The sequence below is a fragment of the Nilaparvata lugens genome, chromosome 5 (genome assembly GCF_014356525.2).
Source record: "Nilaparvata lugens isolate BPH chromosome 5, ASM1435652v1, whole genome shotgun sequence".
Taxonomy (NCBI): domain Eukaryota; kingdom Metazoa; phylum Arthropoda; class Insecta; order Hemiptera; family Delphacidae; genus Nilaparvata; species Nilaparvata lugens.
The window spans coordinates 53,662,693-53,690,438 of record NC_052508.1 but is presented as its reverse complement, the minus strand read 5'-3'; the positions used below and the strand labels follow the sequence as shown (position 1 = coordinate 53,690,438).

At 35.3% G+C, this 27,746-nt stretch overlaps 1 protein-coding gene across 2 annotated transcripts; it reads left to right on the top strand.

Moving 5' to 3' along the window:
- LOC111049820 (histone-lysine N-methyltransferase E(z)) lies at window positions 1-27,255 on the top strand. 2 transcript variants are annotated; one of them, XM_022335995.2, is made up of 16 exons: window positions 1-317; window positions 1,890-2,052; window positions 3,008-3,231; window positions 5,745-5,939; window positions 6,989-7,218; window positions 8,296-8,459; window positions 10,032-10,123; window positions 11,312-11,468; window positions 12,379-12,558; window positions 13,690-13,919; window positions 18,360-18,485; window positions 19,646-19,796; window positions 21,015-21,185; window positions 22,329-22,511; window positions 23,157-23,322; window positions 26,865-27,255. In XM_022335995.2, exons 2-16 carry the CDS (start codon window positions 1,911-1,913, stop codon window positions 26,923-26,925), a joined length of 2,472 nt encoding a protein of 823 aa, XP_022191687.2. In that variant the 5' UTR covers window positions 1-317; window positions 1,890-1,910; the 3' UTR covers window positions 26,926-27,255. The 2 variants fall into 2 exon arrangements, with proteins under 2 accessions (XP_022191687.2, XP_022191686.2); XM_022335994.2 differs by having other exon boundaries at window positions 10,023-10,123.
- Window positions 27,256-27,746: the final 491 nt, after the last annotated feature.

Sequence of the window (27,746 nt, the reverse complement as noted above, 5' to 3'; positions counted from 1 at the left end):
CCATTTCGGCTATTTGACTAATAATTGTCCTTTGTGGTTATTATTTTGTAATTTTGAGGTTTGATATTAATTTCTTTGTTAATTAAACGTTTATTACTTCAATGCTTACTATACCAATTAGATATCTATTATAAGTGTATTTTGTAATAAATTTCGACTACTTCAATTGTAATAAGATGCATTAATCCTTCAGGTTGCATTCATAAAAAAATATTATAGAAAATTATTTGCTAGTCTCTTGATAAAAATGTTATGGTTAGTAACATTTATCAAATATTCTTCATAGACTGAATTACCATCCAATTTTCATCTACCTGGTAAGTACAAAAAAATGAATTGTCTATTATATCACTTGAATAACCTACATGTTTACTTTTTTGGAGGTTATAAATTAGGCCAGCGACATATCCTGCTGAGGGTGATGCCCACATAAGCCCTAGGTTTGTGCGTGGATAATGAGAAAAAATGAATGACCCTACAGTTTTGTGTTTTGAACCACGGTGTATCGATTTTACAACTCCTGAATCATATTCAGAGGAGTTGGCTCAAGCGGCTACCCTTCCAACGGTAGTACCATCAAACCGGCCAACTTGAGACAGTTTTCAACTTTGACTTGAAATTCAGTTCTATTATTATTTTAATAGTTTATTTTTATTGTACTCAAAACTTAGGTCTTTAATAATACTCCAAATACATAGCCTACATTAAATTTCATTATTATTCCAAACAGTTCTGAAAAAAATATGGTGTCCCAAGTTACCAGCAGAGGTTAGGTAACTTGGGACACCAATATAATTTGCCTGAAATAAGACAATTGAGTGGTTGAAGGCTAACTTGTGACATAAGTTTTTGAATAATATGTTTCATATTCATAATAAAAATACTTTAACTGTAAAATAATTGAATAATAGATAAGATAATTGTGTTTAATTATTGAGTGTTCACAATAGAAGTTATTAAAGGCTCAATTTCTAGGTTAGTGATAGTAGATTGTTAGGACTGTTGAAAAAGTATCTTAGCTGTTAATTAGATGTTCAAAACTTTATTAAATATTTTCAATGATGTGTTCCCGACAAATCCACAATGCCAGAACTTGGAATGAATTGCACAGACAGCTGGTAAGTAGGAATTGGAGGGAAGGGGTTAAACTGTCCCAAGTTAGACTACTTTCCCAATCTAGCCGGTTTGACGGCAAGTTAACAGGCTCATGATTCTTAGTTTGTAAAAGTGATAGCTAATCAGCGCTACCACTGAGTCAAACCGCTCTCATAGCCATGATAAAAATTGAAAATATCAACTAAATGAACACAAAAAAGTGGAAAATAACAATTAGGCCTATAGCAAATCAATTACACAGAAAAAACACCAGAGAAGACAACAAAACAGGAAACAGCACACATTGGTTGACAATTGTGGATGGGTGGTCTACCTGCGCTGGCCTTCATTGGCCTTTGCTGAACTGGCCTTTCCTTGACAAAAATCGTAACGAAGGCCAGCGCTAGCAAACCACCCATCCACACTCTTATGCTGGTCGTCATTTGTATGCATTGATCCAACATGTGGATGCGACATGAAATGTAAAGAGTAGAAATATTAAATATAAAAGTGTAGGTAAGGGAAGTTGTGGTTTTGCTTTTAAACAGTAATATCTCGATATGATGCAAAATACAGAGTACAGTTATCAGATAATGGCACTATATTTGAAATTTTCAATATCGATAATACGTACACCAAAAAATGTTTCCACTACAAAACGTCCTTAGATAAATTATTTAGGTAGCCTATTTTAAAAATTATCACATATCTAAAAATAATTGAAATTAGGCTATTCATCTTTAATTATCATTCTATTATTTTAAATGATAATTTAAGTATCTTTTTCTTTTTAGAGTCAATCAATAAAAAAAATAATGTCTGGAAATAAAGCAAAGGTAACTGCTGAATGGAAAAAGCGAACGCGCCAAGAACACACGCGTTTGCTTCAAGTGAAAGACTCCAAAATAGCGGATGAACTGAAGATTGCATGGAACAACAACCGAGTCAAAATGAACGGTATGTAGCAAACTTGGATAATAAATGTTTGTAGATTGAATATTGATGTAGAACTTTTCCATAATTGAAGAGACTTTAGATATTGTCAAAAAATCCACTTTATTGTAATAAAAATCATTATTCCACAGGAGCATGCTTTTTTATTACAATAAAGTGGATTTTTTGACAATATATCGAAGTCTTCAATTATTGAATAATAAACACAGGTTGTATGTAAGTTCCGCAAGGCGAGATGGCCCTGGCTGCCATTTGAAACAAGGAAAGCCAGCGCCCATCTTGTGGTCTACAGCTTAGACCTGTAGCTTTGTTTATTTTGTAGTTAGCATGCTTAATTCCTTCTACATCCATGACCAGTTAACTGGATAGATGGCGTAGAAAAATAAGATGCCAGGCCAAACTATAATTTCCTTGTGCGCATTAAAATATTAATTTAATTAGTAGACTGGACTTCTCTTCAGCCAGATCTCAACTCTGTTTCGTAAAGCAATACCCTGCTGGTTCTTAACTCTAAAAGTTGTGCTTAACTTAATGCAAGGTAAAATCACCTGTCATTTGGTTCCTTATGTGCAAGTAACATTAGTAATCTGTAACGCCGAAACTTCAACGAATAATAATTCAAGAGTCAACTTTTTTTTTCGAAGTATGTTTTGAGAAAAGTATTGATTGATAAAGGGAAAAAGGGTACCTTGATAATATTTTCATTTTAATTAAAGTGTATTACACCCTGTGTAATTTTCTATTTATTTCATTTACACATGCACCAAATCAAAACAATGATGGGGATTGAAGCAACAGAATTAATCCAAAACTATTACTTTCCCGGATTTAGATTGATGATAAGCCAGTCTGGATGAGGATTTGGTACCAATGATTCCACAAAAATTTACCGTTCAATAATTAAATAAATTGAATCCATGAATAGAGTATTTTATTGAGTGATTATTGTATGTTGCAGAACTACTGCAGGACGAACATGAACAGTGGCGCTGGAGGGAAATGAAGGCGGTGTGGGGTGGGGGTAGCGGTGGTGCGGGGAGCAAGAGTGGGGGTGGAGGGGGTAAGCGAGCCGAGTCAGTGTGTAGCGATGGTCACGTGACGTCATGCACTGTGCGCAAGCTCAACGCGGTCACACCTATACCCACCATGTACACGTGGGCACCCACCCAGCAGAACTTCATGGTGAGTACAGTGATTCGATTGCTTTTCATCGTTTTTTGGACGTACAATTTTTCGCCATCCTTAAAAATGCGATATAACTTGGCAAACAGATAATGTGTTCATGTTTTTGCTAAGTTCCGTTTAATCTGGTAGATGTCATAAGGACGGCAAAAAAATCGAACGTCCAAAAATCTTTGTGTGCGTAACTGGCTTTAGTTGAACCAGGAACAGACCAAACGTAACTGGCTTTAGTTGAACCAGGAACAGACCAACCAGTTACGGTTGGTCTTTACGGCTTACGGCTTTAGTTGAACCAGGATCATACCAACCGTAACTGGCTTTAGTTGAACCAGGAACAGATCAACTGTAACTGGCTTTAGTTGAACCAGGAACAGACCAACCGTAACTGGCTTTAGTTGAACCAGGAACAGACCAACCGTAACTGGCTTTAGTTGAACCAGGAACAGAACAACCGTAACTGGCCTTAGTTGAACCAGGAACAGACCAACCGTAACTGGCTTTAGTTGAACCAGGAACAGACCAACCGTAACTGGCTTTAGTTGAACCAGGAACAGACCAACCGTAACTGGCTTTAGTTGAACCAGGAACAGACCAACCGTAACTGGCTTTAGTTGAACCAGGAACAGATCAACCGTAACTGGCTTTAGTTGAACCAGGAACAGACCTACCGTAACTGGCTTTAGTTGAACCAGGAACAGACCAACCATAACTGGCTTTAGTTGAACCAGGAACATACCTACCGTAACTGGCTTTAGTTGAACCAGGAACAGACCAACCGTAACTGGCTTTGGTTGAACCAGTAACAGGAACAGACCAACATGGCTGACAATTAAAAGGAAGAAACTTTAGTATGTATAAAACAGTTTGAGACTCACACAAGCACCTTATAACGACGTTGCTAGTTTGTGTAAAATTGCGACTATCTAAAATTTCTAATCAAATCACACCGTTCATACTCAATATAGTTCAATGTGACAACGCTGCTTTGACAGTGTGTCACACTGCTTGTGACAATTTGACTTTATTCAATAATAATTATCTGCTTTTCAAAAATATTTGTTGAATTCTAGAATTTGATAGTTCAACATCATTTCCAGGCTTTAGCTGATACGATGCATACCACAAAGCTGCTCTGCTCCCTTTTAAACGATACGGAGACCGATCAACGTTTTGACATTTTTTGGTCATTTGACATTTGAAATAGTTATTTGTGCAACTAGTGCGCAAAGTGACAGTTTGCTGCACCGAAAGAAACGTTTACGCCCGAGCCGTAGGCGAGGGCGGAATGGTTTCTTGAGTGCAGCAGAGGAACTTTGCGCACGTATTTCACATTAAGTTTTTCCTACAGTTACCATTGAATATGAAAAGTGGGTAATTATGGGTAAAATTGCCTGAAATCCATCAAATGTAAATCTGTGTAATTTTATTATTGATAAAAACCTTAATTTATTGTCAAATTGAATAAAAATGTTGTCCTTGGTTATAATATCTAATACTAATAATTAGCGCGTTGCACCTATAATTAGCGCGTTGCACCTATAATTAGCGCGTTGCACCTCTGCTCACTATAGCAGCCACAGCAGTCACTGTTACCAACTTCATTTTGATTTTGCTGCACTGTTGCTCCATATAACCTACTAAGTATTTTGCGTTGCCATGTTGCAAATCTGGAGTGCAGAAAAATTTTTCCCGCACTAGAGCGGAAAAGTGATTCTTTGCGTTCTGTAATCAGTGCAGCAATGGCCACTTTTCAACGTAACTGTAGGAAAAAATAATTTCAATTTAATGACACTTTTTTCTTTGGTTACCTACTACGTATAGTTTTCTACTAAAAAGTGTTGTCAGTAGTCTCAGAAAATTAAATAAATTAACTCCATGAAATAGTGATGAAACATTCTATGTTTGTCGACTTGAATCAATTACTTGAGTAACTTCTTTAGAGAATTCAACTTGAATATCCTAAATTTCGGTACTATTCTAATGTCAATTTTCATTATTCTAACCAAAACTTGTAATTATGAGATGTTGTTCTTTATCATTTGGACAAAGTACTGAAACTTGCCAGTTTTGCAATTCTGTGAAGTTTGAGACTGTTTTGTCGGGTTGGTATGTTTTTTCTGAAATAATTTTCACGTGTCTTTTAGTATTGTATGTGCCTGGTTGAATAAATTTCTCATTCCTATCAACTTGGAATATGAAAATTAAAAATATATATAATGAAACTTTATTCTGCCTTTGAAAAATACATCAATTTATTTATTTATACATTGATAGATACAATATCATTCTTAACTCTGAATGATCGGGAAAGGAACAACAGGCTTAAAGCCTAAAACTGTTCCTTTCCCTTTCCCAAATTTAGATAGAAATTGTCCGAAAATTGGTTATGTTTATCACTTTATAAGTTTTGACCAATTTTGAGTCCAAAATATATATAAACTAAGAATTTAGATAAGTTGAAAAATACAACAATTAATACAATAAATTGTACTTGTGTTGCTATTCCCCATCAGGTAGAAGACGAGACAGTGCTACACAACATCCCTTACATGGGCGACGAGGTGTTGGACCAGGATGGCACATTCATTGACGAACTGATCAAGAACTACGACGGAAAAGTGCACGCCGAGAAGAAGAGCGGACTCATAGAGGACTCGCTCTTTGTCCAACTGGTCAACGCACTCGTACAGTATCAGGACAAGGATGAGGTTAGTAAAACATAACATTTTCAATAAAAAGAAGATGAAAATTAGAAGAAATAAACAGCGTATTATAATAGAGTAAATATGAAACATGATGAAATATAGTTATATATTAAAAGAATAAAAATATAGTAGGCCTAACTGAATTCACTATGAAAGGTGCACAATAATACTTTAGTAAAGTATAATAATCACTAGTATATTAAATACAAAATGAAGGAATGTCTGTATAATGTAATACCACAATTAAATGTAAGCACAAATCACGAAATGATGAATCAGATGCTACTCGACTATATCATTTGAAATCCTTCGGAATTTGGAAGGGGAGAACCAGAAGATATCCAAGTGCTCCGAACAACTATTGATATTTATTAAAGCACAACTTGAAGGAAAGTTATAATGGCTTACCGTAATGGAGCAAGAAATATGAAATGTCGAGCAATGGCATAAGTTAATTCTAGAATAAATCCTATTATTCAACAAATTGTACAGAGAAAAGGTATAAATATAAAGAAAATAAAAATCTCAGTACCCTTTTTTTTGAAATATTCTATCACTACATGTTTCGGACATTTATGCCATTTTCAAGTGATATGAAGTAAATAAAATCTCATGAAAATCTCTAAAATAAAAGTCATGATTTTATTTACTTCATATCACTTGAAAATGGCATAAATGTCCGAAACATGTAGTGATAGAATATTTCAAAAAAAAGGGTACTGAGATTTTTATTTTCTTTATATTTATATTACAAGAAAAGAAATAGAGAAAAGGTAATTTGTCATAACATATTACTTTCAGTGATCTGATATTAAACATTCTTCTGAGACAATTTAATTGGTTGGGTTGATCAAAGGGGCAGGAAACTCTGTGCTTTCTATAATAGATGCATCTCAAAAATTTGTTCTGCAACCGAATCTCTTTACCTCTCTAGATAAGGTAGTAATGATAGAGAATCCATGTTAGTGCTTGTTAGTTACAATCTATTGTAATTAGATTTGTTGCATTATTATTGTTTGAGTAAATACTAAGATAACTGCTTGTGATTGCAGGAGGAAGCCGAAGAGAGTGTGAAGAAGGAGAAGGTAAAGAAAGCGGATGATGAGAAAGAGGTGGTGAAGCAGGGAGAGGAGAGAGAAGGAGGAGACTCGAAAAGTCATGTTACCCAGAGTGGCGGAGGAGGAGGAGAGGGTAGTCAACGCCCCTTCCCAAAACCAATAGTTTTCCAGTCGATCTCACAAGTTTTTCCCGACATGGGAAATCCCGACGAACTCAGGGAAAAGTATGTTCTCCTTGGAAATCTATATTCAGAACATTTAAAAACTGGAACTTTGAATTGAGTTCATAAACTATACTGTGCCTGCATCACCAAGCGCCGCCTTCCTTAAATTGTCCATTGTCTTATCCTTTACTCTATTATTTATCCTATATCCTTTACTCTCTTTCTCTATTATCCTTTAGTAATCTGATCTACAAAGTAGAGGCAATTGTGCATTAATACGTTAGTCTAATCAATTATAGTTTTACATCTCCAGAGACACAATCTCTTGGTTGCCCGTACGTCTATTAAATTCAACCTTGATTAAGTGATGTCTTCCAAAAAAGCTAATGCTACGAGAATCAATAAGCAATGAGGTGACTTCAATTTCAAATTTTATGTATACCAATTCCCATTATTATTCACAATCACAAGCAATGAGATAATAAAAATATCATAAATAATATATTATTTGATAATTTAACAATAGTCATTAATGATTGAATACGTTATTTTCATTACATTTATTAGTTGTCTTGCATATTTATGTGTATTTCTGTAAGTATTGGAAATAAATTTGATTTGATTTGAATACCGGTATGTTTTATCAGTAAAACATAAAGAATACCACTTGCTGACGGTATACAATACTCTACGGCCGCAAGTAGGAATGAATATCACTAAAATTCATTTATTCCAATAAATAAAATGAATAAATAATAGATTAAATAATAATATATTCCAATGAATAAATAATAGATAGTTTTAATAAATTTATTTCCATTTCCTGGAGCAATGGAGAAAAGAAAAAGAAGACAGAAAGAAAAGATTGGCAACCAATCACTCTCACATTCACTCAACTTGCACACTTTCCATTAACAGCTCATTTTCCTGATGCATACATATTGCATACCATCAAAATCACAAGATTTGAACTAAGAAATTACATGAAATGAAGTTTCCAAATATTCAGGCATAATACCTCTAAGCCATTTATGAATCCGTATTTTAAAAACAAGAATCATCATTAATCAGTGTTTAAATTAGGTGACCTTGTCAGAGCCGGATTTGAGGTTAATGTTTGTTTGTTGCGCGTTGCAGGTACGTAGAGCTGACAGTGCGCATGGACCCGAACACACTGCCTCCCGAATGCACGCCGAACATAGACGGTGCGCGCGCCGAATCGGTGCCTAGGGAGCAGACCATGCATTCGTTTCACACGCTCTTTTGTCGGCGCTGCTTCAAGTACGACTGCTTCCTACACCGTCAGTATCCTATTCATTTATTCACTTAATTATTGACACCATGAATTACTAAATATTAAGAGTTTCCTACACCGTTGCTATCCTATTCATTCATTCAGTAACTTATTATTCCATTCATTGACAACATGCATTACTAAATTAAGAGTTTATGGCAATAATAGTAGTTTAATCTACGACCATTTATCATTAACTTATTATTCCATTCATTGACAACATGCATTACTAAATTAAGAGTCTATGGCAATAATAGTAGTTTAATCTACGACCATGTTATAATGTAAACATTACAGCATCACAATCCCATAACAGGGGTATTTTCGCAATGCATTTTCAAAACTACACTCTTAAGCTGCGTTTAAACCAAAGTTATTAACGAAATGTTTATTTTTCCGTCTTTATAGATTCTATTAGATTAAACGGAGCTTGACAAATACATATGCTCATCATGTATATGATAAGTTATGTTCAATCTAATAGTATTTATAAGGACGGAAAAATAAACATTTTGTTAATAACTTTGGTGTAAACGCTGCTTAATGTGAACATTAATGAACGAATTTGACATTATAACACTGTTTCCGATGATGGTAGTAGCATCAACATTAAAACACTGATGCTAGCAGCTGGTTTCAGTTTTTCATGCTTTCATTAAGTCAAGTATTCAGTTAGACAAGTTTTCAATGTGTCGAGTTTTCAGTTAAGTCTGTCAAGTTTTCAATACTTTATGATCCAAGTTTATCAATTTTTCATTTTGTCCAGTTTTCAGTTCATAAATTCACCAATTAGTCAAGTTTTCAGTGAGCCATGTATTCGATTAGTCAAGTTTTGAGTTTGTCTTGTTTTCAGTATTTCAAGTTTACTGTTCATTCTCTCTGAGTAGCTTTTCACCTATTGTTATTTCAATCTTATCACCATATAGGCTTGTTGGTTGATTTCTAACCTTACTACAAGTCTGCAATGTCAGACTTTGTTTGAGTGGTCGTAGATAAAATAATTTATATGATCTTTAAAGCTGTAATGGGTCTGAGATTCAAAGTGAAGGATACTGGTGAAGGAAACTATTATTATCTACATGTGAGTCTATTCCTCTCAAAGCACTCGTGAGATGTTTAAGAAAATTGACTCTACATCTAACTCGTGCGTTAAAGACTCTTATTATAAAACTCAAAAACTGTTGTGTAAACTACTATTATATTATAGTTTTGAAAATCCATTGCGAAAAGACCCTTATGCGATTGATTGTGATGTTGTAATGTTCACATTATAACATGGTCATAAATAGGATAATATAGAAACTGAAGATTTTCAATTCAGTAGAAAAAAAACACTGAATTAGAATTCAATAATATTTTTCTCGATCAATGCAAACTTGGAATTTAATTATTTTAGAAGATCACAAAGATTGCATTTTAAAACTTGGTGGCCTATCGATACAGGCTACGCTATAGGTATTCAAACAAACAAATAATGGAGCGACAGCCTCGAAATTTGAAGGTTGTTGTAGTCTAGTAGGTAGTTGTTGACTGTTTTGTCTTGAGTGACAGTTGTGAAACATTGTTGAAGGTCTTGAAGTGCACCACTCTGGGCCCAATATGCTTCGTCGCAAGGGACCCGAACTCAAGTCAAGATCCGAGCCATGTTCTGCCAACTGCTATCTCCTACTGGTGAGTCATCTCATTGATCAGTCAAATTATGAGGTTTTGAATTTATCAAGTACGAGTAAAATGGTTGACATTTTCCATCAATATAACTGATTTCGAAAAATAAATGAACAGGACAGTTATTGGAGTTACGGTTTACTTGGACAGGTACCCGAAACAATATGTCTTTTCCAGTCGCTTCCGTCGTAATTGTACATGCGACCGGACATTTTATTTGCAATTATTACTTACAAATGTGTTATCAAAAATGTTGTAGAATTGTCCCATGACAAAATGACATGGCCCAGTACGTTTATTGAATCAAAATTCTTGGGAGAAACAGTTTTGGGCTGTACCTTTTGGTCCTTTCCCAATCATTTTAATAAATTGTGTTTTGTGTATGATTGAATAGATAAAGAAATTAATAAATTAAATCACTTTTTAGAGACACCTTCTGCTTGTCATTGTATCTCGTGGCATTTAACCATCATTTCATCGAATCTTGAACATTTTATCGTCATCAAGCCCGGCCACTAACCATACGGTAGGCATGTCATATATGCTTGTGCATGCGAATATGCTCAAGTAGACCTCACCTAAAAGAGCACACTACGATGAGTCCGAACGATAAGAAAAGTTTCTAACATAGAATAAACAACCATTAACAGCAAATAAACTACTGGGAATATTTAAAATGGTACCTAATCATACAAAAATAATTATTAACCTCAAATATAGCAGCAAAGAATCGTTAACACAAAAACCAAACCTTGAATTCAAACAGCTATTCTTCGGTTGCAACCTTTCGCCGAAAACACAAAAAACGTGTAGGCTACATGCTTACATGACATACTTATCGTATGGTTATTGGCCAGCTTCAAGTCTCTTCACATTACGATACGCTGAAATACGTCTTCGGAAGACGTAGCCGTCCTATCTGCCAACATTGAAAGCTACATCAGCGCTCACATTCCGTTCACATCAGCGTATCGTAGCTTTCAATGTTGGCAGATAGGACGGCTACGTCTTCCAAAGACGTATTTCAGCGCAATGTGAAGAGATCTTTAGACGTGTCTGCACCTAGTTCAGTGTGAATAATACAATTAGAAAAGACAACATATTGTATTTTAAATTTATACATCTATAATTATTGTTCTTACAGTAAAACATGAATGTGAAAGAAATTAACTCATCATCGTGTTTTTTTTTCAGGACGGCATGAAAGAAAAGATGGCGGCCATAGCAGATGAGGCGGCAGCAGCAGCCGAACAGAGCAAAGCAGCGGCGGCGGCGGTCAAGGAGGGGGAGGGGGGCGGCGATGCGGTTGCCATGGCAACGGCCACTGATAAACAGCAACCGCCAACTGAGGGTAAGTAGCCAAATCAATGCAATTATTAATCTATTAAAAACACTAAAAACCAACAAATAATATTGATTGATTGATACAATAAGTACATCATCAAAATGATAGGGGAAAAAAATAAGGTAACTTTGTGATATTAGGTACTCTCCCAAATTTAGATAAGGTTGATACCGTTAAATACCATCAATATTAGTTCTGGCATTGATTGTATTGTCTGTTGAGCAAAACAGTCCTTTTCAGGAGTCTGTCAACACTCATGATACACTCAAAAACAGTTCACTAATGTACAAGTTGATCCCGGTGGGGGTGGGTGAAGGTTGCAGGGAACCAACCGCGCATGCCTGACAGCTGTATTCCTAATTATAAAACTACGGCGTCCTAGGCTTGATACAATTGGCTGTACTTTTCCCAAGATTGCTGAAAATTGAAGAAATCCAATTTTGTAGATGGCAACTTACTCCTTGCTCTGTTCAAAGGTTCTCAAAGTTTTAGATACTGTAACTTCAAGAACGAAACAGTATTTGAATGTTTAACATGATGTGAAAATGTACATTTTTAAAATTGTAAATTTTATCATGAACATATTTATATACTTAAAACAAACACGCTCATACACTATGTCTTGAGGATATTGTCTCTTTCCATTAAATTGTGCTTATGTCGTTACTGATACATCATGTTTACATTTTTGTTAGATTATAAGATATAAGTCTGTATTCTTTCTGTAATTTATAGATTCAAAATTTTTTTCTTTGTGCACATTCATACATACAATCATATAATAATATTCACAACAATAAAGATTACAATGTAAATTGATTAGATTTTATTATAAATCATAATAGATTGTGATGTGTTGCTTGAATATGGATTGTGTAGTTGCTGCTATAAGTTGTGGTCCTGTTGTGTGGTTCAGAGAGCAAAGCGTTAGCGTTGAGCGGTAGCGGTGCGGCATGCGGTAGTGGCAAAGAGGTTGCGGATGCGGTTGCGGCAGGCGAGACGTCTGCGGCTGCGGCAGGACCACGCAAAGTGCGCAAACAGACGTCGGTCGACTCTGGCAACGAGGCCAGCTCTGAGGACAGCAACGACAGTAAAGGTTTGTATTTCCCGCATCAAATATCACATAATTTATAATATATTGTACATCAAATTTAAAATATTACTTCATATCAACAGAAATGGTCAGGAAAGGCTAGGCTCGCTCACTTTATAAAGATTTGGGGCATCATGGCTTGTGCCAACATAGGCATTGCCAGACGCTATTGCGACAAACATATAGTAATCTTGTTAGATTGTCATGCAGCCCTCAAGGCTCTTGACTCCAATGAAATCAAGTCTAAATTGGTGTGGGAGTGCCACAAAACACTCAGCAGGCTTGCAACACACAACTCTTTGCATCTTGGTTGGGACCTAGCCATGTAGGCATAGGAGGTAATGAGCGTCCAGATGAGCTTTCTAAGTGGGGTTTTAGTATGCCATTCTTTGGTCCAGAGCCAAGCTGTGGCATAAGCAAAACAACTGCCTCTCCATACAATAAGTATGGTCCAGTGACTTACATCACCAGCAATGGCAAGATCACCCTGGTCAAGCACTTGGCAAAAGGCTGCTGGCAGACGCAAGCCCTTGCTTCACCAGCTGGCTGGTGAGTCTGGTTAGAGGTCAGATCAAGCAGTTGATTGCCCTGATAACTAGACACGGCCCCTTCAGGAAACATCTCTACACAATTGGACTCAGAAATGAAAGCCAGGTGTTGTAGGCTTTGTAATCAGTCTGAAGAGACTGCCAAGCATATCATACTGGATTGCGAAAGACTTGGAGCTAGAAGAAGGGTTCTGTTTGGCTGCAGGCAACCAGGTGAGGAATGGGATGTTAGTATAGGGAAAGAACTCCTGGACCTTGTTAAGGACACAGGAATCGGTTTGCCCAACTAACATACTTGGGACACATAATAAGCTTCGGTTGACGTGTGAGGTTCTTTGAACCTTTGGATCTTTGAATCCCTCCCTTAAACATACTTTATAACGAACATAGAATTCGGTAAAGGTAAGGTCTCATTACTTTATAACGTGAGTAAAATTCAGTAAAGGTTAGTACCTACTTGATTATTTAATAACGAAAGGTTAGATTACTTGGTCAAGAACCAAGTCATTTCTTTTCGGTACTAATATATTTTTAAATTTCAATAGAGAATTTGATTTGAACTTACCGCATGCATTCCATTTCGCAGATTTCAAGCAGGGTCAGAGTGGTGCAGGGGGTGGCGAGGGTGGTGCCGGGGGTGGCACAAGTGGCTCGGGCTACTCGCTGGTGGGGCTGCTGGAGGGGGGAGCAGACGGCGGGGAGGGGGCCGGCGAGTGGACCGGGTCTGACCAGTCGCTGTTTCGCGCGCTGCATCGCGTCTTCCTCAACAACTACTGTGCCATCGCGCAGATCATCATGACCAAAACCTGCCAACAGGTATCTATTGCCACCAACAAGGTTTACACAAACAAATCTACATCCTAGGTAGCTAATAATTTAAACAGTATATTGACTGTTTTAAAGTTAGTTGACTGTGACTGTTTTTGTCTGTACTAAATACTCTACTCAATTTACTCAATCTATTCTTTCCTCTAATTCTTCAACATAAATACCTTGAAGGTTGAGGCATTTGTCATACCAGTGGACCAGTCTACCAAAATCCTCTTTATAAAATGCTACCGCCAAATGAGTTTATGTGGTCTATTACGTTGTTTTGAAGCTCCTCGTTAGAATGGAAACTCTGCCCTCAAAGTCATGTCTTGATTTTGGGGAAAAAGTATAAGTTACTATTGACCAAATCAGGTTTGTATGGTGGATGATCGAAATTATCCCATTAGATTTGTTGTACAAGTCGTTTGGTTGCACCAGCACTGTGAGTCCCAGTTGTAATGGATCACATCCATCCTGGAAGTCATTTCAACTGACGTCTTTAATTTTCCGAGACCATTCACGCACATTATCATCACTCACATCGTTCCCTGAGTATACTTGAATCATTTTTCGGTAGACTTATGCTGAACTATTGACTTCAACTTGAAAAACGAATAAGCACTTGGCGGGATGCTCAATTTAGGCGGCCATGTTTCGGGGCCTGTAACTCTGACAATAATTGACGATCTTATCGCACTTTATTATTATTATTGTCATTTGTTAGGTAAAGCCACAAATCTGAGCAGAGCTCAAGTGGCATGAAACATGTCATGAACATTTAAATAAATAAATAAATTTTTCTATGTAAAGTGTATGCATCTGTATCAACTCAAAGTGTGAAGGCACCACAACATTCCTCCATTGTATAGGGACACGCTTTCACAAGTACATTAGTAATTGAAGACAAGAAAAGCCTATGACTACCACATAACCGTATTCTTTCAGGTAGACAATTGAAGAGCTTGAGTCCCGAATAATATGGACCTTTTTCCAAAAGTGTCAGTCTGTGAGCGGGGTACTGATATACAGCTGAACTCTTTGCTCTTGTGCTATAGCCATGGCAAACTACATTTCCTTCAAATCTCTCTGAATTTCTGAAGACAAAATTTACAGTCTCAAGGAAGTGCAATGCTGGGACCTTGAGAAACCTGTATTTTCTAAAAATGGGCCTACATGAATTGGATGGCCGGCTGCAAGCCCTCCAAAACACGAACAGCTTTCTTTTGCATCTCAAATATTGTATATAAGTTTTTTTTACTATTCTCCCAAAAGAAGATGCTGTAGCGTATTAGGGCTAAAAAATATCCATGATACACCTTCTGAGCTGTCTTTATAGTGGATGCAGTCCTCACAGTTCTCAGCGCAAAAAGTGCATGATAGAGCTGTTTTATAAGTTTTTCCAAGTGTTTATCCCATTTCATATTTTTTTGCAATTCCACTCCAAGAAAACTAGTCACTTCAACAGACAAGCAATCCCCTCCTAAATCCAAATTGTTTGTTATGAAAAATGTTATTCTCATCTAAGTAAACCATCATCTGCTCAAACACAATCTTCTCAATTATCTTGGAGAATACAGTTAAGAGGGCAATTGGTCGATAATTTTTAAGATCCTTCCTATCTCCCTTCTTGTGAATTGGTTTGATCAGAGCATACTTTAATTTTTGGGGAAAGATTCCTTCCTTCAAACACCTATTAATAATAAATGTTAGAGGCTCCAAGATAATGGGACTAACCTTCTTTATCACTCGTGATGAAATCTTGCCACCCAGTTGAGCCAGAATTTTTCAAGCTATTCATGGCTTTCCTAACTACACTTATTGCCTATTTATTTGCTTGAGGTACTCTCTGCTCTCACATGTTCTAGCAGAGCCGGACATTTCAGATGCATATTCAACAAAATACTCATTGAACAAGGAAGCTATGCATTGTGGATTAGAGTACCTCCTATTGTCAGCTGTAGTCAACTCTATCTTCTGCTCATCCCTATTTAATAGCCCCAGTTCATTTCTGACGATTGTCCAAGTGCCTCTATTAATATTGTTGGACTGTGCAATGAACATTTCATTGGTTTTTTGCTTAGCTAGTAGTATTGTCTTCTTTAAAGTTTTCTTATATTTGGCAAAATAGGACAGAAATTCAGGATGTCTGTTAGTCTTACTCTCAATGTGTAACTCTCTTTTCCTTCTACACGAAATCTTGATACCAGTGGTTAACCAGTTTTTCACCGAATCATTCTCTGTAACCTTAAACTTTCTCAAGGGGAAGCAACTGGAGAAACAATTGTAAAACAATGAGTGAAAAGTATTAAATAATTTCTCGCCACCATCATTAGTCATACATAGGGACCAATCCACAGAGCTCAATGTGTCATAAAAGAATTTCAAGGACTCTTCATTAATACATCTTCCTAATCTGCAACTATTATTGTGTTCAACGTTGGGATTATTGGCTAATTCTATTGTTAGGGCTTCGTGGTCTGATAATCCTGGGTCAAAAATCTGTGCAAGAATACTATCCACATTATAATTGGTCACAATATTGTCAATGCAGGTTGAAGACAATGATGTTATTCTAGTTGTCCTGTCAAAGATAAATGAAAAACAGCTGGATTCAGTGATATTCCGGAAAGTACTGCTATTAGAGTTCCTCTTAAGAAGATCAATATTATATTCACCACATAGAAATATAACTTTTCTCCTATAATCTCGTTTAAGCAGACATAAGAGCTTGTCATAAATATTGAAAAAAATCTTCAAAACAACTATCTGGGGCTCTATAAACCGACACTACCAAAATTGTCTTATCTCTACCCTCCATTGAGACACTGAACTCAACCGCTGCATACTCAAATATACTTTCAATTGACAACCCCACAATATCCTCTCTAATCCTGTAATTCAGACCTTTTTTTTAAGTATACAAGCTCCTCCTCTTCCCTTATTGGAACGACAATAGACAGAGGCAGGCTTATAGTGTTTGAGATTGTTCAGTAAACTGGTGTCACAGGATGACAGCCAGTGCTCAGTGAGAGCCACTACTGGAGGAATTTTAAGATCAGGAAGAAACATATTAAGCTCATCAATTTTTTTAACAATTCCCTGGATGTTCAAATAAAAAAGGAAGGGTGACCCCGTACTACCAGTGTCTGATTTTATTTCACCTGCGGACTTATTGACCTGTTCACTAAAAAATGTTGATGGGTATTTGAGCGTGTAAAACTACGAGTATTATTTAATTCTTCGGCAGCTGTATTATCTGTATCAGTGTCACCTGTGCTGGGTGAAATCATCACCCAGACTCGAAATGTTATTTGTACCTTCTGTATCTAATCTAGCCATTTGTGCACCACCGTGAGATTTTCCAAGTGTTACAACTGTATCACTAGTGTGTCCACCAACACCAAGCAGATGATCTCGTATGTATTTTCGGATTTTTTTCTTTCCCTGACTCATATTTAAATAAAGGCCGTGACGAGTTTAATCCCCTATTTCAAAGTGGCCAAGGTCGAGTAGGTCTAAATCATCACTACTGAAATCTGACCTGATAGCCATGAATTCAGCTTGTTGACGTTCACATTCATAAGGGGCTTATCATATCTGTACGGAATCGTTGATATAGTTACATTTGTGCCCTTTAAGATGTCCATAATTGGTTGCAAATTCAATTCAATTGGCTGTTTAGCATTATTCACTACATCGTTAGCTCGAGCCAGTACAACTACCCTGTCATTTAAATCGAAGTCTTTTGTAAATTCAGCAATATCATGTGTAACTGTGCTGAAGTTAGCACCCGGTCTTGCCACTACTGTTACTTCGAAACCATCGTCACAGAGATCGTTATTTAAATCCCAACCTAGGTCTCTACCATGACTATCAGCCATTACCAACACTTTTCTTTTTTTTCGACTTTCGTGGTTTTACGTTTCTAGGTATCAAATATTTAATCAAATTCTTCTTTGTAGTTTTGTTTTGATTATTATTACCTATCTCATTCTGTGCTATATTGTAGTCGCTTAAGATTGTGAAAGAGTTTTCCGTAACAGTTACATTAGTGTGTGATGCCCTGCAATTAGAAACCGTGTCACCCGGAGAATAGAAACACTTGAGATTTTGTATTTTCTATTTCCAAGGTTTTTTTCCCCTTTCAGACAATTATTTTCAGCCTCCAACACCTCGATGCTAATTCTCATCTGATCAATAGTGGATTTACTCTCCATCAACCTTTTATCTATGTCGATGGAGTGATCCATTGGACGTTTTTTGGGTTGACAATCTGTTCTATGTGATAGTCGCCTCCCTGTCGCTTGTCTGTGTCTCATGATAGGTGATCGGATGTTGAAAAAATTAGCCTCGTATTTATTGAAATCTAGCAACCTAATGATTATTAGACCTGATGATAGAAAGTTTGACGTATTTGAATGATTTGAATTTGGCGGTTGTTTGCAGGTGTTTGAGTTTGCGCAGAAGGAGGCAGCCGACATAGAGCTGGAAGAGTCCAACAAGGACTACACACCTCCGCCTCGCAAGAAGAAGAAGAAGCACGCCCGGCTTTGGTCCGTCCACTGTCGCAAGGTAGCAAACAACAACAACAAACGTTTCTTTATTCTTGTAAAGACATGTCCTTATACTCAAACTCATCGTCCAGTTTTGTCGTCTCGCAAAATGTGTATATTATTTTGCTAAGCATAGACTATAGTCCGTGCAAAACCTTATAGCCTATTCATCGAAAGAAGAGACACATTTAAAGTTCGTGCTCGTGTAAGTATAAAAACTCATATCAGCTTATTTTATACTTATACTTTTCATATACTCATTTCAGCTATTAATAGCTGATATGAGTCATGATGAGTTAAAACTTACACAAACGCAAACTTTAAAACTTTATAATTTATCTTTCCTTTCGACGAACAGACTAGAGATTGCAGCATAGCATTCATGGACAACGCACTCAGCACAAATATGGCAACAGTGCGCTCTTCTCGTAAGAAATAACATGAGCCATAAAGCCCCGTGCTGCACACTAGGGTTTGCTAGACGATAGCATAAATTGAAGACCTGAAGAATGGTACAGTATTTATTTCTCGATTGTCATTCATAACAAATTCATAGTATAGCTCAAATGCAGAAATTTCAGCAAGTTATGTTGGTGTAAAATTTGTTTAATAGAAGTTTTTAAGATTTGAAAATAAAATCGTTTGATTCGATATCTGGTTATGTTATAAATATTTGAATTTGAGTGATTTAATTTTTATAGTTATTTTTGCTACATTTTAAAAAATTAATTGTTTGTTACTTTTATTGTTGCTGGATGCAACTCCAGTTTGTATGAGCGCATGTTCGATTACAAATACGAATGATTTGATTTGATTTCATTACTCAAATGATGTTGACACGTCAAATATTTTTTTTTGAACCCAAACTATATTATATGCCATACATTCGAAATTTGGACATAGATATATAATAAACATTCTCAAAAAAACCCTGAAATTGATCAGTTGCCACCTGAAACCTCTGACACCAGAGGTCACTTGCTATTATTATTATTTTCAAAAAGTAACTCGTTGATGATTAGCATCAGAATATGAAAATTGAATCTATCAAAAAGTGTCTCGTTATGATGATTTGATTATTGAAATTTGGCAATTGCGTATACATTTGTGTATTTTTGTGTATAATGTTGAATCGTAGGCAAATGAATTGAATTGAACTTGACTGGTTTAATGTAACAGGTGCAACTGAAGAAAGACTCTTGGGGCAGCAATCACATGACCAACTACACGCCGTGCCGCCATGACAGTGCCACCGAGCAGTGCGACAGTCGGTGCCCGTGCTTCGCCACGCCCAACTTCTGCGAAAAGTTCTGCGAGTGCAGCTCCGATTGTAAGTCGATCAACCACATCAACATTTGTCTACTACAGCATGGTTTATAATAGTCACCATATTTTTAGAACTACAGTTGAAAACCAACAACAATACAAACATTTTTAAAAACATTTGACACCAACCGATCAGGTATTAAATAGTAATTTTTATAACAAATGATTATAATCTATATAATAAATAAGAGTGTGCTAGTACGTTTATTAATTTGTTTGTTGCATCAATATGTAGTCAAGATTTGAGATCGAATTCCAAGAAAACGCTTATGGTACAAAACACCAAAATTTTAATAGCTTTTTCAAATATTCCTTAAATTTGGGCGAAATTTTTGAAATGCACCAAACTTTACATCTCCCGCTCACTGTCTCTGGTACAATACTAGCCTACTACCCAAAAAGCTCGCGTTCGATTCTCGATCCCTGCGAAATTTCATTGGTGAGCGGCTTTTTGTTGTCTAATGTATATGATAAAGTCTGGAAATGAGAAAGCTATTTGAATAATATTTGAACTGCAAGAAGCTGATAGTTTAGAAGCAACACTTTTAACGTTAGCCTATGCAACGTTATCAAATTGACTCACATGGGCTTGCATTCTGTGGAGAAAGTCACTATTTTAAACAATCTGGCAATCTGATGATTTGTTAATCTCGAATCTCAGATATCATTTCGACTGAGTAATTACAGATTATATAAAATCTCTGATTTTATTTCTACTGAATAATAATATCATGAAGAAATGATAGGCTAGCACAAGAAAATGACCTGTATAGGTCGTTTATGTTCCAAATTCCAAGCCAACTTTTTGTCAACTCAAGCCGATTACTTTCGACTACTGTCTATTATTACTGTTTGGAGTGTAAGAACGACACATTACGAGAGACTACCAGCGTCACATAGTTTCACCAGAGATGAAAGAAATAATCTTTCTAACTTCTCCAAGTACTTACATCTCTCTGGTTTCACAAAAAAGAACTACTATGACTATCGGCTTGAGTTAACAGTGAAATTTGGTACATGAACCCATACCCTATACCACGGGATATTTTCTTATGCTATCTTTTCTCTATTCAGTCAGGGTTCCCTTATTAAATTCAGACTGTTGTGCTATGTTGACTGTTTGACTGAATATACGATGGGATATGTTCTTATGCTATCTTTTCTCTATGATAATGTTCCCTTATTCAGACTGTTGTGTTATGTTGACTGATTGTTTGTGTAGGCCAGAACCGATTCCCCGGCTGCCGTTGCAAGGCGCAGTGCAACACGAAGCAGTGTCCGTGCTACCTAGCCGTGCGAGAGTGTGACCCCGACCTCTGTCAGACCTGCGGTGCTGACCACTTCGACACCAACAAGATCACCTGCAAGAATGTCAGCGTACAGCGCGGATTGCGTCAGTATTCACTTTTTATTAATAATAGATTATCATATTTTCATTCGTTTGATAAGGGCCCCATTACACCTGCATATTTGTTGATAAGGTTGCCAATAATGTGTCAGATCTTCATATGCGATTCCACATATATGTGGCTAGATTTTCAATCATGCATGTGTTTATCTAATAGTTAGATTGTATGCGAGAAGTTGTGGTATTTCTCCATAATTGAAGTAATAAGACGTTGATATTATCAATATCACTATATTATATGCACCACTATATTAATATCAGTCAACAAGGTGATTAATAACAATCAATAAGACATTGACGACATCAACGTCTTATTCTATCAATGTATTTAACCAGTTAAAATTAAAGGATTTGAGGTTATATTAAATCTCCTTTAAAATTTAGCAAAAATTTTCTTCAAACAACGAATTAAATAATATAAATGATTCAGCAACTAATAACAAACACAGACCAAAACTGTTTTTTCTTTTCGATTTGAGTCAATTCTTCAGTCCAATAACACAACCAGAAGTTTTGAATTCGAATACGTTAAGAAATGAATAAAATATAATCACATACAATTATCACAAGAGTCTTGAGTGACTTGAAAAATGTGTTGCAGAAGAGAAATGAACTTACTAAAAGGACAACTTTTTTTAGGTAAACAGACAACTTTGTAATTCATCCTAATCTAGGGGTGAGGTTTCTTCTGTTTTCAAAGCTACAGCTAATATTATGCTTTTCAGTATGAAGAAATGAGTAAATAAAATTAATAATAACGGAATGGTGGTATGTTTCCCCCTTACTACGTGATATCGAAAGAATAAATATCTTCAGTGACATCAAAAATCTTTAAACACACTTAGGAATGAATTGCTCGTTATTTATTGTAATCCATCCCAAAGTGTGTGTAAAGATGTCCAATGTCACTGAAGATATTTTTTCTCTCAATAACACGTATTAGAGGAGAAATATAACACCATTTCGTTATTATTGATTTACTCACACTTTGGGATGAATTGTTTACTTGCTAGATGTTGTCTGTGTAGTGGAGAACATAGTAACAATTATAGTAAGTGAATTTTTAACCTATTCAAGTCTTATAATTTTATATTTCTGTTGAAACGCATAAATGTTGGGTTGGCACAGATAAACACCTGCTGATGGCACCATCCGATGTGGCCGGTTGGGGCATTTTCCTCAAGGATTCTGCGCAGAAGAACGAGTTCATCTCGGAGTATTGCGGCGAGATCATCTCACAGGACGAGGCCGACAGGCGCGGCAAGGTCTACGACAAGTACATGTGCAGTTTCCTCTTTAATCTCAATAACGGTAAGTGCTACCAGTCACACTCATACCGATTATAATCTCAATTAATCTCAAAATGTAATATTTATTTATTTCATTCCACAATCACAATATCTAATTAATTATTGGGAGAGAATCAACAGGATAAACCCAAAACTGTTTCCCTAATTTTGATAAAAATAGTCAAATAAGGTTATGTAAACCCTTTATAATAATCACAAAAATCTACAGTCCAAATGTAGACTGAAAATTTTGCATCTGGGTTGATCATAAAGATGAAACAAATAATTATTACACTTAAAAATACATTAATAAATTGAAACATATTTAAACTAGTGACCCCCTGGGTTATTAACTGTTTGTTCTTGTTTAAAATAATCAATTATATTTTATTCGTCAAAAAAATATATTCTTCAATGATTAAATAATAAATTTTCATAAATGAGATTGAATATTTATTTTATTTTCTACATTTTTAAAACCGATCTGGCAATGTTGTGGAGCTGGGAAAGGATAGCGCTATCTGCTTTGTCGTATGACAACACTAATGTTAATCAAATACTGCCATTATGAACGTGGACGTCACTATAGCTGTATTCACAATTCCGTTGTTGCATTATGTGTTTGTTTGCAATGTATTGCATAGTGATTTGTTGTATTTTGTTGCAGATTTTGTAGTTGACGCGACGCGCAAAGGCAACAAGATTCGGTTCGCGAACCACTCGATCAACCCGAACTGCTACGCAAAGGTGATGATGGTGAACGGCGACCACCGCATCGGCATATTCGCCAAGCGAGCTATACAGCCCGGCGAAGAGCTCTTCTTCGACTACAGGTACACTCTCATCTCTACCTGTACTCTTCTTTTTTATCCTTTTTGAGGGAGCCGAAAGTGCAAAGCTTCTGGGCATAATATTGGATCAGAAGCTTACATGGATACCCCAAATTGAAAGTTTCTGCTCAAAATTAAGTAGGGTTTTACGAGGGTCATTCAATAAGTAACGAGACAAATCACTAATTTTCAAAAAACGGCTAAATTGATCCACCTGAAAGTTTCATATGGATCAATTTAGCCGTTTTTGGAAAATTAGTGATTTGTCTCGTTACTTATTGAATGACCCTCGTATATCTTTTCGTACTCTCTAGGATTGTGTGCCTTCAAATCACTTGAAAATGTGCTACTTTGCCTTTTTCCAAAGCATTTATAATATGCATGGTTAAGTCTTGTGGGGGTGCGCCTCAGAGGTTCAAAAAGTATTCTTGCTCCAGAAAAAGGCTTTAAGAATTTTATGCGATTTCCGATTTCTTCAATCTACCAGTTGACAACTATTTTAATTAAAGCAGGAAAAATATAGCTTCAAGTATAAGTGTTCTCAATATTTTTATTGTCATGTTTTTAATGTAGGCTATTCTTAATTTTATTATTTAATGACTATATTCTATTATGTTATATGACTTTATCCTATTTAATGTATATTCTTTATTCTATTTAATGATACGTTGTATAGATAACTTATTATATCCTGTACATTTTACTATTGTGAGATTGAAACCTGAAGTTATTTGCGGTATTAATTTCAAATTGATGTTTCCGATAGCATTGTTTATGCTTCTTGTTCAGCTTCTCAGTTCTGATTAATATACAACTGAAGTGACCTTTTTAAGGCTGTGCAAAGGCTAAAAATATACTTTCTACTCATGATATTTTTCAAAGTTTGTCGATTTGTGTATACTATCAAGCTATCAAAATTAAAAAGTTTTCTCAGGAGAAAATTTTTGTGCCAGAACATTTCAAGTTCGGTGAAAGATAAAACCATGAGATTTTAAGGATAGATTCTTCATGGTATTTTTGATCTAATAAAACAAAAATTTTCTGAGAAAGTTATTCAATTTATTAAAAATGAGCAAAAATAACTTTTGGTTGAGTCTTTTTTGGTAAATTGAATAACTTTCTCAAAAATTGATATTTTCAGATAATTTTTGTTTTATTAGATTAACAATACCATTAAGAATCTATCCTTAAAATCGCATGGTTTTATCTTGTCAGAAAGTCTTATTTTAGATCAGATGGTCTTATCTTGTTGAGAAAGTGAGATATACAAACAGAACGAACTGTTTCATGTGTCTGGTTCACTCGTAATGAAGCGTTTCTAGGTGACACACATACATGTACTCACCCATTCAACATCTAGACACGTACCACATGCTACTACTTCACACTTCTCTATGACAAAATGAGAAATGAAAGAGCGAATATTCAATTCAAGTTGTTTTCATTTAAAAAACACACACAATGTAAAGAATATTACGATGATTATTCACAACAGATGTTGTCAATAATTATACAATGTACATTATTTACATCATATGATCTTACTCTAATTATTTACAACATATGTGGATAGATAATTATACAATGTACATTATTTACATCATATGATCTTACTCTAATTATTTACAACAAATGTGGATAGATAATTATACAATGTACATTATTTACATCATATGATCTTACTCTAATTATTTACAACAATGTGAATCAATAAAATTATACCATGTACATTATTTACAACATATGATCTTACTCTGATTATTTATGAATGATGGTTGTGGAAATCCAATCCATTTCACAAGCAACTTATCCTTATCTCGTCTCAATATTATCATAAACATTTTATATTTGTTTGCTTTTCAAATATGAATTTGTGTTTAGAAATAAGTTTTCTTATTTTCAAACGTTATAAAATAGAAGCTCAGGAAGTGAAAGTGCAAATTTTTAGTGAGAAAACTTAAAGAACCCAATATACAACCTATAAACTTGAGTGTTAATATATATAAATAAAAATCGAGCCTCAAATTTTGACATTCAATAACTTTTTTATGTTTGCACCGAATTGGATGATTTTTTTTCAGTTGTGTTTGTTATCTTCAGACCAGGTTTATGGCTGGATGGTTACACACAGAATAGTCATTTTAGCCGGGGCGTTTAGAATAAAATACATGAGCGGTTATGGACACTCTCTTGTCTACTATCTACCGACTGCTGTTGGTGACGCAATGATTATAACATCCGATTTTTATTTCTGTGTGGCCAGCTCACAAATCTTATCCCATAAGGATTACATGTAAACTTTGAAGGACCGTAGGAAAGAGTCCTGAAGTCGGATTATAAATTTGAAAGGCCATAAACCTGGTCCGGAACATAACGAACACAACTGAAAAAAATCATTTAATTCGGTGCAAACATAAAAAAGTTATTGAATGTCAAAATTTGAGGCTCGATTTTTATTTATATAGATTAACACTCAAGTTTATAGGTTATATATTGGGTTCTTTATGTTTTCTCTGTCTAAAAATTTGCATTTTCACTTCCTGAGCTTCTATTCTATAAAGTTTGAAATTAAGAAAACTTATTTCTAAACACAAATTCATATTTGAAAAGCAAACAAATATAAAATTTTTATGATAATATTGAAAGATGAAACTTTCTCATTTTTTAGAACAACTGATCGGCTGTAGCTCTAACTCATCTACGTTGCCAAATCGTTATGTTGCTAATTGTATTATGCATTCTTTTGCTAAGCATAGACTACAGTCTGTAAAACCGTACGGTTCATCGAAAGGATATACAAAACATGAAGTTTGCGCTTGTGTAAGTATAAGTAAAATTGATGACTAATATCAACTTATTTTGTAATTATCATGTACTCATTTCAGCTATTAATAGCTGATATGAGTATTTACTTTTATACTTACTCAAGCGCAAACTTTATAATGTTTGTCTCTCCTTTCGATAAACAGACTTACGATTGCAGCATTGTGTCTGGATCAGTTTTATTCGACCTCTAGTTTTGTTTTTATTAATTATTATGTTCTTCTATGTTGAGACATTTCGAGCAGAGAACATGAAATTTTCGACATGCTAGAAACGTTTTTGTTTCAAAAGATAAGGGGGTGGTGAAAGCGAGAAAACTTCTCACAAATAATTGAAAATATTTTTCCAATTGTCAAAATTATTCTGAAGTAATAACATTGTTCTAAAAAGTTAAGTTTAGAATTTTACGCCTCACCTTTTTGTATTTGTGATGCTTAAACCACTATCAAGTTGTACCCATTGATGTACAGAGCAGAGCTTGACCACCAAAAGGAAGAAATCCTCAACCCATTAAATTTATATTGAAGAGAGTTAATTCTTGTATTTACAGGTGAATCCCTTGACCCTTGGTGAATCCGGTAATAGTATAGTCAGACGTTGAGCTTTCAATCCCTTGGTGTCATTTCATTTATTTCCTTTCAGAAATATTGTTTAGTTTGAATTTAGAAAATTGGAACAAATTCAATTCTTTCATTTAATTTTTTAATATTTGATTTTTTCAGATATGGGCCAACCGAACAGTTGAAATTCGTTGGCATTGAGAGAGAAATGGAATTTTTGTAACGATTTTCAAGATTTCATCCAGTTAGGTACTATTCATTCATTCGATTATATTTATTCATTCATAATGTTCTTCAATCATAAATTCATTCATTAGGATTCATCAATCATATTAATTTTATCAAACATGTGAATGAGAAATTGATTTTCGAATCATATTATTTTAAGAGATAATCACTTATCAGTTGATTTCACAATTTTAGCTCATTTTAGTTATTTCAGCTCTCAATATTATTTTTATCAGTTGCCATTCTAAGTTTCCGTAAGTTTCAAATCAAATTATTATTTCTTAGCATTTGTACAATATCTTTTTAATAAAATAGTGGAATTAAATCAGAGTTTATTATTTATCAAGAAACACTTTTTTACGGTACCTTAATATCAAAGTATAAACTAATTTTTGGATCTTTAGCAATAAACCGATCATTACAGTTCATGATTTTCTGCAAAAATCGTCAATACTATCAAGATCGTCAACTTATAAAAAACTACATAAATCGTCAACTTACTGTCAAGATCATGCAGAATATGAGTGACTAGCTGGCAGGCTCGCTTCGCTTACCTTACCTGTCTAGCCAGAGGTCTCCGCCTCCTGGACCCCCGGCTGGATCATCCAAAAATAGGATCAGCAGGCTCGCTATGCTCTCCTGCATTTTTGATTTGAGCTTGTTTCCTTCCGTCAAAAAATCAAAAGATACTTTCAGGCTCGTTTCAATCTCCAGTTCTATTTGAATTATGTAGAGTAGAGTTGCAAAAGTCTTTATTTTTATCAGAATTAATAGATATTCACTTGTTTCTTAATTAGAGACTTGGTCAAGATATTA

Bases quoted from the DNA above. Each gene is read 5' to 3' on its own strand.
- LOC111049820 (XM_022335994.2), top strand. From the start codon at position 1,911: ATGTCTGGAAATAAAGCAAAGGTAACTGCTGAATGGAAAAAGCGAACG. The intron at 3,232-5,744 runs GTGAGTACAGTG...ATTCCCCATCAG, and splicing joins CCACCCAGCAGAACTTCATG to GTAGAAGACGAGACAGTGCT. The intron at 11,469-12,378 runs GTAAGTAGCCAA...TGTGTGGTTCAG, and splicing joins ACAGCAACCGCCAACTGAGG to AGAGCAAAGCGTTAGCGTTG.